This window comes from Taudactylus pleione, unplaced genomic scaffold (assembly GCF_031769625.1).
Source record: "Taudactylus pleione unplaced genomic scaffold, aTauple2 ptg001337l, whole genome shotgun sequence".
In the NCBI taxonomy this organism is placed as follows: Eukaryota; Metazoa; Chordata; class Amphibia; order Anura; family Myobatrachidae; genus Taudactylus; species Taudactylus pleione.
The window spans coordinates 560474-577725 of NW_028285737.1; the positions used below are offsets into that span (position 1 = coordinate 560474).

Consider the following 17252-nt stretch of genomic DNA (forward strand, 5'->3'; position numbering starts at 1 on the left):
GGGCCAAGGCACCTCAGTTTAGTTTGGTCCGGCCGGAGTCGGGTGCACCTGTTGGAGTGGGGGCTAGAAGAGCCCCTGAAGCTTTTTCTTCATGCAGCTGTGGCTGCACATCTGGATGAACAGCATGGACAGTCAGTCCTGACGTCCATGCTGTCTTCCCTACACCCCGCCGGTACCAGAACGCCGGTACTGATCCGGGGATGCTGGTGGGCGTCTGGGGTCACAGCTAGCGGTGACCCCAGATGCTCCGGACCATGGCCGGATTCAAGGGGGACAGAGGTAAGCAGCGGGGTCCCGCGGTGGGTCCCCGCTGATCACATGGTCCTAAGTCCCCAGGCAGGGGGCTCCCTGGGGACTGGCTGCAGCGTGGAGCCAGGCGACCAACCTGCGCTTCCACTACCCCCTGGGACAGCGGACCGCAGCAGAGCGGTAGCGCTGCAGCGTCCCAGGGGTTAAATGCATGCCAGGGGAGCGCGCCTTCCCTGTCTCACAGCCGGCGCCTCCCCCGCTGCACACAGCCCTCTCTGCACTGTGCTGACTGGTCCTGTGTCAGCGCTCTTTCCCCAGGCCAGCTTCTCTCTGCTCCTCGGCGGCCATCTTCTCTGCAACGCATGGTGAACGCTGCTGGAAGTCTGGAAGGAAGCATCGTGGTCTGGGTCCCCCCGCATACCTCTCCTCCGCTGTGGCTCAGGTCTGTGTATGCAGCGCTGTGTCCTACCAGGCCCTGTGTCTGTGTAGTTGAGTGATCAGCGCTGTTAGTGCAGGAATTGTTATTTCTCTGCATTGTATGTGACTGTGCTAGCGCTGCCTGTAACTTTTCTTCTCTAAACTGTCAGCTTTATTACTGTCCCTGTTCTTTCTGCTAAAGCCCTTGCGGTGCGGTGCTGCAGGGTGGTCTCTCGCCTATTTAATACTTAATTGGTGAGAGAGGTCACATACGTGGTGCCATCATGTCTGAAAGTGATTTTCCCCTCCGGCTACAGTGTACCACGTGCAAAGTACCGTTAGCGGAGGGGGAGGGTAGCGCGGAGGGCCTTTGCCGGCAGTGTTTGTCCATGGCGCGGCCTATTACGGTTACAGCACCGGTACAGGAGCCGCCCTGGGCTTGTTTCGCTCAGGCGTTAACAGCTTTAGTGGGCCAGTTAGCTCCGCAGCCCGCGTTTACTCCGATGGGTTTGTCCCAGCAGTCTGTGGTGTCGTCACCCATGCAGGGGTTCCCACGACAATTGGTGGTACCCCACAGTCTCCCTATTTCCCCGCTCCCGGGTTCTCAGGAGCCAGCGTGGGTTAACTCCCTGACGAGTTCTGTACAGCACTTGTCGGATGTGTTGCAAGGGGAGTCTGTGATGCGGCCTCATAAAAGGCCGGTGGCGTCTCTGTCCGCTCCTTATGAGGATGACGAAGGGACGTCTGATGATGGGGAGATTCTGGATCCTTACGATCAGGAACCTCTCCATACTAAGGACGCTGATGCTAAGTCCAAAGTATATATTCCTGGACTTATTCGGGCGGTCCGCACAGCCTTAGTGATTGAGGACGAAGTTCCCCCAGCGGCTAAATCTAAGTATGCCTTTTTCAAAGATGTGAAGGGCGATGCCACAGTCTTTCCTCTTTCGGGTCAGTTGGTGGACCATTTAGAGGAGGCGTGGAAACAACCTGGCAAAAGATACCAGCCGCAGAGACGCCTGGCGGTGGCTTATCCGTTCGCGGATAATTATTTTGCTAAGTGTGAATCCCCTCCACAGGTGGATTCTCACGTGACCCGTCTTGTCCGTAGTGCCACATTGCCGATGCCATCCATGTCCTCCCTTAAGGATGCTACGGACCGCAAGGTAGAAATCTGCCTGAAGTCCGCTTATTCCCTTGCAGGGGGGGCAGCACGGCCGGCTATGGCCATTTGCTGGGTTGCCAGAGCGATGGAGCGCTGGGCAGATTCATTAGAGGCTTCTTTTGAATCCGACTGTCCGGCCGAACAGGCGGAGTTGATTGGCAATCTCCGTGATTCGGCCACCTACATCAACGAGGCAGCTCTAGACATTAGTACTCTGGTGTCTAGAATTTCTTCAGCAGCGGTAGCTGCTCGTCGCACCTTGTGGCTGCGATCCTGGAAGGCGGACGCAGATCCAAGAAAGGTCTGGAAGCGTTGCCGTTTACCGGAGAAGTTCTCTTCGGTCCGGATCTGGATAAGATTGTGGCCACGCTGGCGGCAGCCAAATCTGCTTGTCTCCCGTCGGCCGCTGCTCCTTCTGGTTCTGGACCATCGTCCTTTCGGTCATCTAGGGCCCAGGGCAGGCCCAAACCACAGTCGTTTCCTCGACAGGCTGGCCCTAAGAAATCGGTCAAGCCCCGGAAACAGGCATGGAGTACCAGACGTCCGGCCCCCAAGCCAGATGACAAGCCTGCGGCCTGACGGTCCGGGTCTCCCCTTGGGGGATCCCAGGGTGGGAGGCCGCCTGCTGCAGTTCTCCCGGTGTTGGTTGTTCACTACGACAGACACTTGGGTTCTGGAGGTGGTCTCTCACGGGTACGCCCTCTCCTTCCGGCACAGACCCCCGGCTCGATTCTTCACCACGGGTCTACCATCAGACCGGAACAAGGCTACGGAGCTGCGGAAGGTATTGCACACTATGCTCCAGGCTGGAGTTATAGTGCCTGTTCCATTCTCCCAGAGGGGCCAGGGTTTCTATTCAAATCTATTTTTGGTACAGAAACCCAATGGGTCATATCGTCCGATTCTCAACCTCAAAGCACTCAACAAGTCTTTGCGGGTCCCGAAGTTTCGGATGGAGACCCTACGGTCCATCATTCTGGCGCTGGAACCTGGGGACTACATGGTGTCATTGGACATACAGGACGCTATGGCGGTCATGGCGGCTTCTCTGCGGCTGCAAGGAGTCCGCATGTTGCCGTACTTGGACGACCTGTTATTGGTGGCAGGATCTCCAGAGCTCCTGTTACACCACTTGGACCTGACCATTGCACTGCTGCAACGGCACGGCTGGCTAATCAACTGGCAGAAGTCCACTCTAATCCCGTCTCGGAGGATTCTGCATCTTGGAGCCTTATTGGACTCGGGACAGCAAAGGATCTTCGTGACGGAGGACAAGATCTCTGCTTTACAGTCAAGGGTGCGCAGTTGTCTGCACAGCCGCCGGGTGTCCTTACACTCTGCGATGAGGTTACTGGGCTCCATGGTGTCGGTGTTCGACATGGTGGAATACGCCCAGTTTCACTCCAGACCTCTGCAGCACCTGATCCTGTCCAAGTGGAACGGGCTGCCTCAGTCTCTGAAGTTCCAGACGATTGTGCTCACCCCGGAGGTTCGCCTGTCCCTTGCGTGGTGGTTAAAGACGACCCACCTCAACAAGGGACGTCCGTTCTGGGTTCCAAATTGGGTCCTGTTGACAACGGACGCCAGTCTTCGGGGCTGGGGAGCAGTTTCGGGTCCACACTTGTTCCAGGGCAGGTGGACGCCGACAGAAGCGGAGCTTCCAATAAATATCTTGGAACTCCGTGCGGTCTTCAATGCTCTCCTGCAGGCACAGCGGTTTCTCCAGGGTCACCCGGTGCAGGTCCAGTCGGACAATGCTACCACCGTGGCCTACATAAACAGGCAAGGAGGAACTCGCAGTCGGGCGGCTCTCGTAGAGGTCTCTCGGATCCTGGTTTGGGCGGAGCGCAATCTTCCGGCCATATCAGCGGTCTTCATCCCGGGAGTGCTAAATTGGGAGGCAGACTTTCTAAGTCGCCAGGACGTTCATCCAGGGGAATGGTCCCTGCACCCGGACGTTTTTCAACTACTGGTGGACAGGTGGGGTCTTCCAGAAATCGACCTCATGGCGTCCCGGCACAACAACAAGTTGCCGGTGTACGGGTCTCGCACAAGAGACGAAGGGGCGTCTCTGGTGGATGCTCTGTCCGTCCGGTGGACGTTCAGGTTCGCATACCTGTTCCCTCCGGTCTCCCTTCTTCCACGGGTAATCCGGAAATTCAAACAGGAAGGAGGGACGCTCCTGTTGATAGCTCCCGCGTGGCCCAGACGGCACTGGTTCTCAGACCTTCAGGGTCTGTCCGTGGACAGTCCTCTGCTGTTGCCGCTACGACCGGACCTTCTGTCTCAGGGTCCTTGTCTTCACCCGGACCTGACTCGGCTGTCTTTGGCGGCGTGGCTGTTGAGACGGCCATGCTGAGGTCCTGGGGGTTTTCCAGCTCTGTGGTGCGTACCATGTTACGAGCTCGGAAACCGTCTTCCGCGAGGATATACCATCGCGTGTGGCATACGTTCTTCCAGTGGTGTCGACCGAGAGGTTATGCACCGCGGGAGTTTCGTCTGTCTCGGATTCTCGCCTTCCTGCAAGTGGGACTAGATCATGGGCTTCGCCTTGCTTCTTTGAAGGTACAGGTTTCGGCCCTATCTGTCTGGTTTCACCGTAGGATTGCTACAATCCCAGATGTGCGCACCTTTATGCAAGGTGTTCTCCGTATTCAGCCGCCCTTTGTTCCACCTGTGGCGCCTTGGGATTTGGCTGTGGTCCTGAGGGCTCTCCAAGGACCGCCGTTTGAACCACTGGGCTCAGTGGATATTAAATGGCTAACAGCTAAGACTGTTTTCCTTCTGGCCGTTGCTTCAGCCAGACGAGTTTCTGAGTTAGGGGCTCTTTCTTGTAGACCCCCTTTCTTGGTTTTTCATGGGAACAGGGCAGTGCTCCGCACTCGGCCCGAGTTTCTTCCCAAAGTTGTTTCCCAGTTTCATGTTAACGAGGAAATAGTTGTTCCGGCCTTTAAATCACCGGGTCTTTCCGTGGGTGAGGCCTCTTTGGATGTTGTGCGGGCCTTAAGGACTTATGTTGACCGCACTTCTTTGTTTAGGAAGTCGGACGCTTTGTTGTCCTCTATGGCTTCTGTAAAAAGGGTTGGCCTGCTTCAAAGCAAACTTTGGCAGCCTGGATCCGTATGGCTATTTCTGAAGCTTATCTTCATGAAGGCCTACCGGTCCCTCCTTCTCTGAAGGCTCATTCCACTAGGTCTGTGGGTCCTTCGTGGGCAGCTCGACGTGGTGCCTCGGCAGTTCAGATCTGCAAGGCTGCTACGTGGTCTTCTGTCCATACCTTCGTGAGGTATTACAGGTTTGACACCTTCGCCTCTCAGGATGCTTCCTTCGGGCGGCGGATTCTCCTTTCTGCACAGGAGCGTCCCCACCCTTAAAGGATACTGCTTTGGGACATCCCCAAGGTATCCTGTGGATACCCTATGGACCCTGAAGTAGAAAATATGAGATATGGTAAGAACTTACCCTTGTTATCTCTATTTCTACGAAGTCCATAGGGTTCCACAGGACTCCCGCCCTGTCGCACCTGTGCTGCAGATGGGCTTTGCTCTGGTCACCGGTTTTCCGTCTCCCTCTGGTGAGAATGTGATTCTTGTATGTGTCCAGATCTTTGTTCTCTCTCTTCCTTCTCCTCCTCCGGCCTATGGCTTGGTAACTAACTGAGGTGCCTTGGCCCGGGGGCGGGGTATAGGAGGGGGACCTAGTGCATCCTGGGAGGCTGAAAGCTTAACTCTTTGGTGCCCTGCGACTGACGTCACACCTATACCCCAAGGTATCCTGTGGAACCCTATGGACTTCGTAGAAATAGAGATAACAAGGGTAAGTTCTTACCATATCTCATATTATCTATAGTAATAATACAGGGACAAGACTGGGGAGGTGAGGGGATCTGGGAGTGTCACAGTGACATCACTTATATCTACAGTAATAATACAGGGACATGACTGGGGAGGTATGGGGATCTGGGAGTGTCACAGTGACATCACTTATATCTACACTAATAATACAGGGACATGCCTGGGGAGGTGAGGGGATCTGGGAGTGTCACAGTGACATCACTTATATCTATAGTAATAATACAGGGACATGACTGGGGAGGTGAGGGGATCTGGGAGTGTCACAGTGACATCACGTATATCTATAGTAATAATACAGGGACATGACTGGGGAGGTGAGGGGATCTGGGAGTGTCACAGTAACATCACTTATATCTATTGTAATAATACAGGGACATGACTGGGGAGGTGAGAGGATCTGGGAGTGTCACAGTGACATCACTTATATCTATAGTAATAATACAGGGACATGACTGGGGAGGTGAGGGGATCTGGGAGTGTCACAGTGACACCACTTATATCTATAGTAATAATACAGGGACAAGACTGGGGAGGTGAGGGGATCTGGGAGTGTCACAGTGACATCACTTATATCTATAGTAATAATACAGGGACATGACTGGGGAGGTGAGGGGATGTGGGAGTGTCACAGTGACATCACTTATATCTATAGTAATAATACATGGACTTGACTGGGGAGGTGAGGGGATCTGGGAGTGTCACAGTGACACCACTTATATCTATAGTAATAATACAGGGACATGACTGGGGAGGTGAGAGGATCTGGGAGTGTCACAGTGACATCACTTATATCTATAGTAATAATACAGGGACATGACTGGGGAGGTGAGAGGATCTGGGAGTGTCACAGTGACCACTTATATCTATAGTAATAATACAGGGACATGACTGGGGAGGTGAGGGGATCTGGGAGTGTCACAGTGACATCACTTATATCTATAGTAATAATACAGGGACATGACTGGGGAGGGGATCTGGGAGTGTCACAGTGACATCACTTATATCTATAGTAATAATACAGGGACATGACTGGGGAGGTGAGGGGATCTGGGAGTGTCACAGTGACATCACTTATATCTATAGTAATAATACAGGGACATGACTGGGGAGCTGAGGGGATCTGGGAGTGTCACAGTGACATCACTTATATCTATAGTAATAATACAGGGACATGACTGGGGAGGTGAGGGGATCTGGGAGTGTCACAGTGACATCACTTATATCTATAGTAATAATACAGGGACATGACTGGGGAGGTGAGGGGATCTGGGAGTGTCACAGTGACATCACTTATATCTATAGTAATAATACAGGGACATGACTGGGGAGGTGAGGGGATCTGGGAGTGTCACAGTGACATCACTTAAATCTATAGTAATAATACAGGGACATGACTGGGGAGGTGAGGGGATCTGGGAGTGTCACAGTGACATCACTTATATCTATAGTAATAATACAGGGACATGACTGGGGAGGTGAGGGGATCTGGGAGTGTCACAGTGACATCACTTATATCTATAGTAATAATACAGGGACATGACTGGGGAGGTGAGAGGATTTGGGAGTGTCACAGTGACATCACTTATATCTATAGTAATAATACAGGGACATGACTGGGGAGGTGAGGGGATCTGGGAGAGTCACAGTGACATCACTTATATCTATAGTAATAATACAGGGACATGACTGGGGAGGTGAGGGGGTCTGGGAGTGTCACAGTGACATCACATATCTATAGTAATAATACAGGGACATGACTGGGGAGGTGAGGGGATCTGGGAGTGTCACAGTGACATCACTTATATCTATAGTAATAATACAGGGACATGACTGGGGAGGTGAGGGGATCTGGGAGAGTCACAGTGACATCACTTATATCTATAGTAATAATACAGAGACATGACTGGGGAAGTGAGGGGATCTGGGAGTGTCACAGTGACATCACTTATATCTATAGTAATAACCGAGCAGCAGGGAGCCGGTCTCAGATACAGTATCAGTCCCACAGTCCTTGCAGCAGTTCTGAATTATTACATTGCTCACAGTTTGTTGTTTACTTTCTGTCACTGACAAAAAGATATTTTAAAAAATTTTTATACTCCGGCGCTGCATATCCCATCAAAAATATGAACCTATAAAAATATAATTGTAATATAGATGGAGAAAGGGTGGGATTTGCAGCTGTGACTACCATGAACACTGTGTCAGTTTACAATATGGAAAGTCAACCAGTTGCAGTCTATGGAATTCTGTGACTATTGTCATTATACAAAGTAACACTTTACATTATTTTGGACTTGCTATTTTTTTAGATAGATACATTTACTCTTGAATTAGCAAAAGTATTGCTTCCTCTCTATAATTGCTATACACTAAATCAAGGAGGGAGAGCACACAATATTGTATTCATCTGCAGCTTTTGTGTGTACTCACCAGAATAGTATCTGTACGCATATGTTTCTTATAGGCATTTGCTCCTTATGACGTATTTGCTATTGTGACACTTTTATATATATTTTTATTATTGCATATATTTATTATTAATAATAAATATATGCAATTTTTCTTTATTACATATTTGACTCGATAATATGCTACAATTAAATAATCTTTAGAGTAATCTTGGATTAGCGCTAACTCTTTGTTTTTCTGGTTCGCTGACAAATAGATGTCAAAGCTGCAGGAGATACTATATACTGTACATTTTTATATAGGAGATTGTTACAAGATTTATTTCTGTAAATTAGAGTCTTCTTATATATTATGCAAAGCGAATATCTGAATAAACACCCCCATATAGGTGGCGTTTAATTGACCTTTTCATTGATGTCTCCCCCAATACACAGGGTTACACAGTAGTGAAAAAGACATCCGGTGAGTGTGAAATACCCAGCAGCCATCCCCGTGTGTCAGGAGGACTGAGCAGGACCCAGAGCCCCATCACGGTGCCTCCACCTCACTCACTTATACATGAAAGACACAATGACCAGAAGATCCTGGACCTCACAAACAAGATCATTCAGCTGCTGACTGGAGAGGTGACTGCTGGGAATGGGACATTATACATTAACACCAGGGGATGTGTCTGGGTGATGACTGGAGAGGTGACTACTGGGAATGGGACATTATACAGTAACACCAGGGGATGTGTCTGGGTGATGACTGGAGAGGTGACTGCTGGGAATGGGACATTATACAGTAACACCAGGGGATGTGTCTGGGTGATGACTGGAGAGGTGACTGCTGGGAATGGGACATTATACAGTAACACCAGGGGACGTGTCTGGGTGCTGACTGGAGAGGTGACTGCTGGGAATGGGACATTATACAATAACACCAGGGGGATGTGTCTGGAGAGGTGACTGCTGGGAATGGGACATTATACAGTAAAACCGGGGGATGTGTCTGGGTGATGACTGGAGAGGTGACTGCTGGGAATGGGACATTATACAGTAACACCGGGGGATATGTCTGGGTGATGACTGGAGAGGTGACTGCTGGGATTGGGAAATTATACAGTAACACCAGGGGAGGTGTCTGGGTGATGACCAGGGTTCGCAAAATACGCGCTACAGCAAGCTGGGGACCCAGATTTAAAAACTGATCGGGTCCTGTAGGACCCGCTGGCTCTGTTTGTGCTGCTGTAGCCAATGGCTGCACTGCGACGCCTCCCCCAGCCAATGGCTGCGCTGCAGCATCTCCACCAGCCAATGGCTGCGCTGCAGCGTCTCTTCCAGCCAATGGACGCGTGGCGTCTTCCCCAGCCAATGGATGCGCGGCGTCTCCCCCAGCCAATGGGCGCGCGGTGTCTCCCCCCAGCCTGTGTGCGCGGTGTCTTCCCCCCAGCCTTAATGCGCGGCGTCCATCGGGCAGCAGAATTGTCGGTGGTGCCGGGACCCTCCGGCAGCCTGCTCTCCTTCAGCCAGCTGAGCGCTCTGCACACAGGAGGCAGGGAAGGTGGACACTGCATGGGACAGGAGGAAGCTGCAATAGTGACCCGGCCGGGGGCTCCCAGCAAAAGCAATGAGGTAAACACTACCCCATGTGCTGTCTATCTTTACCCCCTCCGTACCCTCAGTTCTGCCCCAGCTGCTATCCTAACTATTGCCTGCCCTTAACACCCTCCTTGCCCCCCAGTACTGCCCTAGTTATCTACCCTTACCACTCCCTACACCCAGTATTGCTTGCCCCTAACCTCTTCCTTGACCCAGTACTGCCCTAGCTGCTAACAACTCTTTTCCCCTATATGCCTCCCATACTGCCCCTGCTGCTATCTACCCTCTCCCCCTCCCTACTCCAAGTACTGCTTGCCACTAACCCCCACTGTACCCCCCAAGTACTGCGCCAGCTGCTATCTACCATCACCCCCTCCCTACTCCAAGTACTGCTTGCCACTAACCCCCACTGTACCCCCCAAGTATTGCGCCAGCTGCTATCTACCATTGCCCCTCACACAACCTGCCCCTAGTACCCTCCATGCCCCCCAGCACTGTCGCATCAACTTTCTGCACTTACCCCTCCCTACCCCCAGCCCTGCCTGCCCTTACTCCCCTATAGCTGCAGCTCTACCCCAACTTCTCCCTGCCTTTACCCTCAGCTCTACCCCAACCCCCTCTACCCCAACTGCTATATACCCCCCAGCACAGTCCCAACTGGTGCCTGCCCTCAACTCCCATAATATGTAACGGGACCCAGAAAAAGTGGTGTAGGACCCCAATTTTTTAAAGTGAGGGGTCCCTGGGACCCACAATTTTTTCCACTCACCGCGATCATTGATGACTGTATCATTGTGTGTGTCAGGTTCCTATAAGGTGTCAGGATGTCACTGTCTATGTCTCCATGCAGGAGGGGGAGTATATAGCGGAACACAGGGGTCTGTACAAGGACGTGATGATAGAGAATCACCGGCCCCTCACATCACTGGGTAAGAGAAGACTGTCATTTATTGTAATGGGGAGAGCAGGTATGTGGGCCGCCTATATACACACATCACCTGATAATCACATATATACAATGTACTCAGTCACTGTGTGTCTCCTACAGATGGAGCCAGTAACAGAAATACCCCAGAGAGATTTCCTCGTTCTCTTTATTCCCAGCACTGTACAGAGGAGAAACACAGGACCCCACAGGATCATCAGGTAGATGGGATTTAGGGTCTCACCAAATGGTAAAATATGAAGTGACTTACTATATCCGTTTTCAATGGCGGTCCCATCAAAGGGTTATGTCTGTAATGAGGCTTCCCCACGTCACCTGTATCCTTTACTGTCTAGGTCAGCTAGTAGTGTGTCTGGTTTCTATAGCAGAGGCTTACCTCTCTCACGGTTCCTGGCTGTAACAGGCTTACCTCTCTCATCATGCCCAGCTGTAACAGAGACTTACGTCTCTCATCGTGCCCAGCTGTAACAGAAGCTTACCTCTCTCATGGTTCCTGGCTGTAATAGAGGCTTACCTCTCTCATTGTTCCCGGCTGTAACAGAGGCTTACCTCTCTCATGGTTCCTGGCTGTAACATAGGCTTACCTCTCTCATGGTTCCTGGCTGTAACAGAGGCTTACCTCTCTCATGGTTCCTGGCTGTAACAGAGGCTTACCTCTCTTATGGTTCCTGGCTGTAATAGAGGCTTACCTCTCTCATGGTTGCCGGGTGTAACATAGGCTTACCTCTCTCATGGTTCCCGGCTGTAACATAGGCTTACCTCTCTCATGGTTCCCGGCTGTAACATAGGCTTACCTCTCTCGTGGTTCCCGGCTGTAACATAGGCTTACCTCTCTCATGGTTCCCGGCTGTAACAGAGCCATGGAGTTTTCATCTAGCCTAGACGTGATGGCAGTTCTAACTTTCTGGCCGCGATGCCTGTGGTTCCCCAGTGCCTTGGGCGATCATTCAGGAGGAATCATGGCCTCACCTATTTCTTCAGGGTCCAGTATTTGTACCAAATGTTAAGAGCTAAATTTGGTGGCATAGAAAAAAAAGCAGAAATTAATCAGCGATAAAGAACTTTCAGTGTCCGTAATCAATACACTTTTACAGAGCAATGACAAAATTTTCTTCTAATGTATATTACAGAGTCTGAGAGGTATTTATTGCATAGTGTCAGGCTAAGATAGATCCAGCTAAAGTTGTCATTCCAAATATCCTTCACTTCTTACAGGATAGAGGCAGTAAGGGACGTGCCTTATATATACACACATGGTACACGTATCATCAGTAAGTGCTGGTTACCGGATAGAGGTAGTAAGGGACGTGCCTTATATATACACACATGGTACACGTGTCATCAGTAAGTGCTGCTTACCGGATAGAGGCAGTAAGGGACGTGCCTTATATACACACATGGTACACGTATCATCAGTAAGTGCTGCTTACCGGATAGAGGCAGTAAGGGACGTGCCTTATATACACAAATGGTACACGTGTCATCAGTAAGTGCTGCTTACCGGATAGAGGTAGTAAGAGACGTGCCTTATATATACACACATGGTACACGTATCATCAGTAAGTGCTGCTTACCGGATAGAGGTAGTAAGAGACGTGCCTTATATATACACACATGGTACACGTATCATCAGTAAGTGCTGCTTACCGGATAGAGGCAGTAAGGGACGTGCCTTATATATACACATGGTACACGTATTATCAGTAAGTGCTGCTTACCGGATAGAGGCAGTAAGGGACGTGCCTTATATATACACACATAGTACACGTATCATCAGTAAGTGCTGGTTACCGGATACAGGCAGTAAGGGACATGCCTTATATACACACATGGTACACGTATCATCAGTCAGTGCTGCTTACCGGATAGCGGCAGTAAGGGACGTACCTTATATACACACATGGTACACGTATCATCAGTAAGTGCTGCTTACCGGATAGAGGCAGTAAGGGACGTACCTTATATACACACATGGTACACGTATCATCAGTCAGTGCTGCTTACCGGATAGAGGCAGTAAGAGACTTATATACACACATGGTACACGTATCATCAGTCAGTGCTGCTTACCGGATAGAGGCAGTAAGGGACATACCTTATATACACACATGGTACACGTATCATCAGTAAGTGCTGCTTACCGGATAGAGGCAGTAAGAGACTTATATACACACATGGTACACGTATCATCAGTAAGTGCTGCTTACCGGATAGAGGCAGTAAGGGACGTGCCTTATATATACACACATGGTACACGTATCATCAGTAAGTGCTGCTTACCGGATAGAGGCAGTAAGGGACATGCCTTATATACACACATGGTACACTTATCATCAGTCAGTGCTGCTTACCGGATAGAGGCAGAAAGGGACGTACCTTATATACACACATGGTACACGTATCATCAGTCAGTGCTGCTTACCGGATAGAGGCAGTAAGGGACGTACCTTATATACACACATGGTACACGTATCATCAGTAAGTGCTGCTTACCGGATAGAGGCAGTAAGAGACTTATATACACACATGGTACACGTATCATCAGTAAGTGCTGCTTACCGGATAGAGGCAGTAAGGGACATGCCTTATATACACACATGGTACACGTATGCTTACCGGATAGAGGCAGTAAAGGACGTGCCTTATATACACACATGGTACACGTATCATCAGTAAGTGCTGCTTACCGGATAGAGGCAGTAAGGGACGTGCCTTATATATACACATGGTACACGTATCATCAGTAAGTGCTGCTTACCGGATAGAGGTAGTAAGGGACGTGCCTTATATACACACATGGTACACGTATCATCAGTAAGTGCTGCTTACCGGATAGAGGCAGTAAGGGACGTGCCTTATATACACACATGGTACACATATCATCAGTAAGTGCTGCTTACCGGATAGAGGCAGTAAGGGACGTGCCTTATATACACACATGGTACACGTATCATCAGTAAGTGCTGCTTACCGGATAGAAACAGTAAGAGACGTGCCTTATATACACACATGGTACAGGTATCATCAGTAAGTGCTGCTTACCGGATAGAGGCAGTAAGGGACTTATATACACACATGGTACACGTATCATCAGTAAGTGCTGCTTACCGGATAGAGACAGTAAGGGACGTGCCTTATATATACACACATAGTACACGTATCATCAGTAAGTGCTGATTACCGGATAGAGGCAGTAAGGGACATGCCTTATATACACACATGGTACACGTATCATCAGTAAGTGCTGCTTACCGGATAGAGGCAGTAAGGGACGTGCCTTATATATACACACATGGTACACGTATCATCAGTCAGTGCTGCTTACCGGATAGAGGCAGTAAGGGACGTACCTTATATACACACATGGTACACGTATCATCAGTAAGTGCTGCTTACCGGATAGAGGCAGTAAGGGACGTGCCTTATATACACACATGGTACACGTATCATCAGTAAGTGCTGCTTACCGGATAGAGGCAGTAAGGGACGTGCCTTATATACACACATGGTACACGTATCATCAGTAAGTGCTGCTTACCGGATAGAGGCAGTAAGGGACATGCCCTATATACACACATGGTACACGTATCATCAGTAAGTGCTGCTTACCGGATAGAGGCAGTAAGGGACGTGCCTTATATACACACATGGTACACGTATCATCAGTAAGTGCTGCTTACCGGATAGAAACAGTAAGAGACGTGCCTTATATACACACATGGTACACGTATCATCAGTAAGTGCTGCTTACCGGATAGAGGCAGTAAGGGACTTATATACACACATGGTACACGTATCATCAGTAAGTGCTGCTTACCGGATAGAGGCAGTAAGGGACGTACCTTATATACACACATGGTACACGTATCATCAGTAAGTGCTGCTTACCGGATAGAGGCAGTAAGGGATGTACCTTATATACACACATGGTACACGTATCATCAGTCAGTGCTGCTTACCGGATAGAGGCAGTAAGGGACATACCTTATATACACACATGGTACACGTATCATCAGTAAGTGCTGCTTACCGGATAGTGGCAGTAAGAGACTTATATACACACATGGTACACGTATCATCAGTAAGTGCTGCTTACCGGATAGAGGCAGTAAGGGACGTGCCTTATATATACACACATGGTACACGTATCATCAGTAAGTGCTGCTTACCGGATAGAAACAGTAAGAGACGTGCCTTATATACACACATGGTACACGTATCATCAGTAAGTGCTGCTTACCGGATAGAGGCAGTAAGGGACGTACCTTATATACACACATGGTACACGTATCATCAGTAAGTGCTGCTTACCGGATAGAGGCAGTAAGGGACGTACCTTATATACACACATGGTACACGTATCATCAGTAAGTGCTGGTTACCGGATAGAGGTAGTAAGGGACGTGCCTTATATACACACATAGTACACGTATCATCAGTAAGTGCTGCTTACCGGATAGAGGCAGTAAGGGACGTACCTTATATACACACATGGTACACGTATCATCAGTAAGTGCTGCTTACCGGATAGAGACAGTAAGAGACTTATATACACACATGGTACACGTATCATCAGTAAGTGCTGCTTACCGGATAGAAACAGTAAGAGACGTGCCTTATATACACACATGGTACACGTATCATCAGTAAGTGCTGCTTACCGGATAGAGGCAGTAAGGGACGTGCCTTATATACACACATGGTACATGTATCATCAGTAAGTGCTGCTTACCGGATAGAGACAGTAAGAGACTTATATACACACATGGTACACGTATCATCAGTAAGTGCTGCTTACCGGATAGAAACAGTAAGAGACGTGCCTTATATACACACATGGTACACGTATCATCAGTAAGTGCTGCTTACCGGATAGAGACAGTAAGAGACTTATATACACACATGGTACACGTATCATCAGTAAGTGCTGCTTACCGGATAGAATCAGTAAGAGACGTGCCTTATATACACACATGGTACACGTATCATCAGTAAGTGCTGCTTACCGGATAGAAACAGTAAGAGACGTGCCTTATATACACACATGGTAAACGTATCATCAGTAAGTGCTGCTTACCGGATAGAGGTAGTAAGGGACGTGCCTTATATACACACATGGTACACGTATCATCAGTAAGTGCTGCTTACCGGATAGAGGTAGTAAGGGACGTGCCTTATATACACACATGGTACACGTATCATCAGTAAGTGCTGCTTACCGGATAGAGGTAGTAAGGGACGTGCCTTATATACACACATGGTACACGTACCATCAGTAAGTGCTGCTTACCGGATAGAGGCAGTAAGGGACGTGCCTTATATACACACATGGTACACGTATCATCAGTAAGTGCTACTTACCGGATAGAAACAGTAAGAGACGTGCCTTATATACACACATGGTACACGTATCATCAGTAAGTGCTGCTTACCGGATAGAGGCAGTAAGGGACTTATATGCACACATGGTACACGTATCATCAGTAAGTGCTGTTTACCGGATAGAGACAGTAAGGGACGTGCCTTATATATACACACATGGTACACGTATCATCAGTAAGTGGTACTTACCGGATAGAGGCAGTATGGGACTTATATACACACATGGTACACGTATCATCAGTAAGTGCTGCTTACCGGATAGAGACAGTAAGGGACGTGCATTATATATACACACATGGTACACGTATCATCAGTAAGTGCTGCTTACCGGATAGAGGCAGTAAGGAACGTGCCTTATATATACACACATGGTACACGTATCATCAGTAAGTGCTGCTTACCGGATAGAGGCAGTAAGGGACATGCCTTATATACACACATGGTACACGTATCATCAGTAAGTGCTGCTTACCGGATAGAGACAGTAAGGGACGTACCTTATATACACACATGGTACACGTATCATCAGTCAGTGCTGCTTACCGGATAGAGGCAGTAAGGGACGTGCCTTATATACACACATGGTACACGTATCATCAGTAAGTGCTGCTTACCGGATAGAGGCAGTAAGGGACGTACCTTATATACACACATGGTACACGTATCATCAGTCAGTGCTGCTTACCGGATAGAGGCAGTAAGGGACGTACCTTATATACACACATGGTACACGTATCATCAGTCAGTGCTGGTTACCAGATAGAGGCAGTAAGAGACTTATATACACACATGGTACACGTATCATCAGTAAGTGCTGCTTACCGGATAGAGGCAGTAAGGGACTTATATACACACATGGTACACGTATCATCAGTAAGTGCTGCTTCCCGGATAGAGGCAGTAAGAGACTTATATACACACATGGTACACGTATCATCAGTAAGTGCTGCTTACCGGATAGAGGCAGTAAGGGACGTACCTTATATACACACATGGTACACGTATCATCAGTAAGTGCTGCTTACCGGATAGAGACAGTAAGAGACTTATATACACACATGGTACACGTATCATCAGTAAGTGCTGCTTACCGGATAGAAACAGTAAGAGACGTGCCTTATATACACACATGGTACACGTATCATCAGTAAGTGCTGCTTACCGGATAGAGGCAGTAAGGGACGTGCCTTATATACACACATGGTACATGTATCATCAGTAAGTGCTGCTTACCGGATAGAGAC

General features: G+C 49.1%; 1 protein-coding gene across 2 annotated transcripts in view; it reads left to right on the forward strand.

Annotated features, from left to right (window-relative positions):
• The window catches only part of LOC148443067 (uncharacterized), a 55334-nt gene that overhangs the window by 3872 nt on the left and 34210 nt on the right, over positions 1-17252 (forward strand). For both annotated transcript variants that reach the window (XM_088463272.1, XM_088463273.1), the window contains exons 2-4: positions 8532-8723; positions 10531-10609; positions 10729-10826. In XM_088463272.1, the coding sequence (XP_088319398.1) occupies positions 8532-8723; positions 10531-10609; positions 10729-10826 (369 nt within the window). The remainder of the gene's footprint in view (positions 1-8531; positions 8724-10530; positions 10610-10728; positions 10827-17252) is intronic.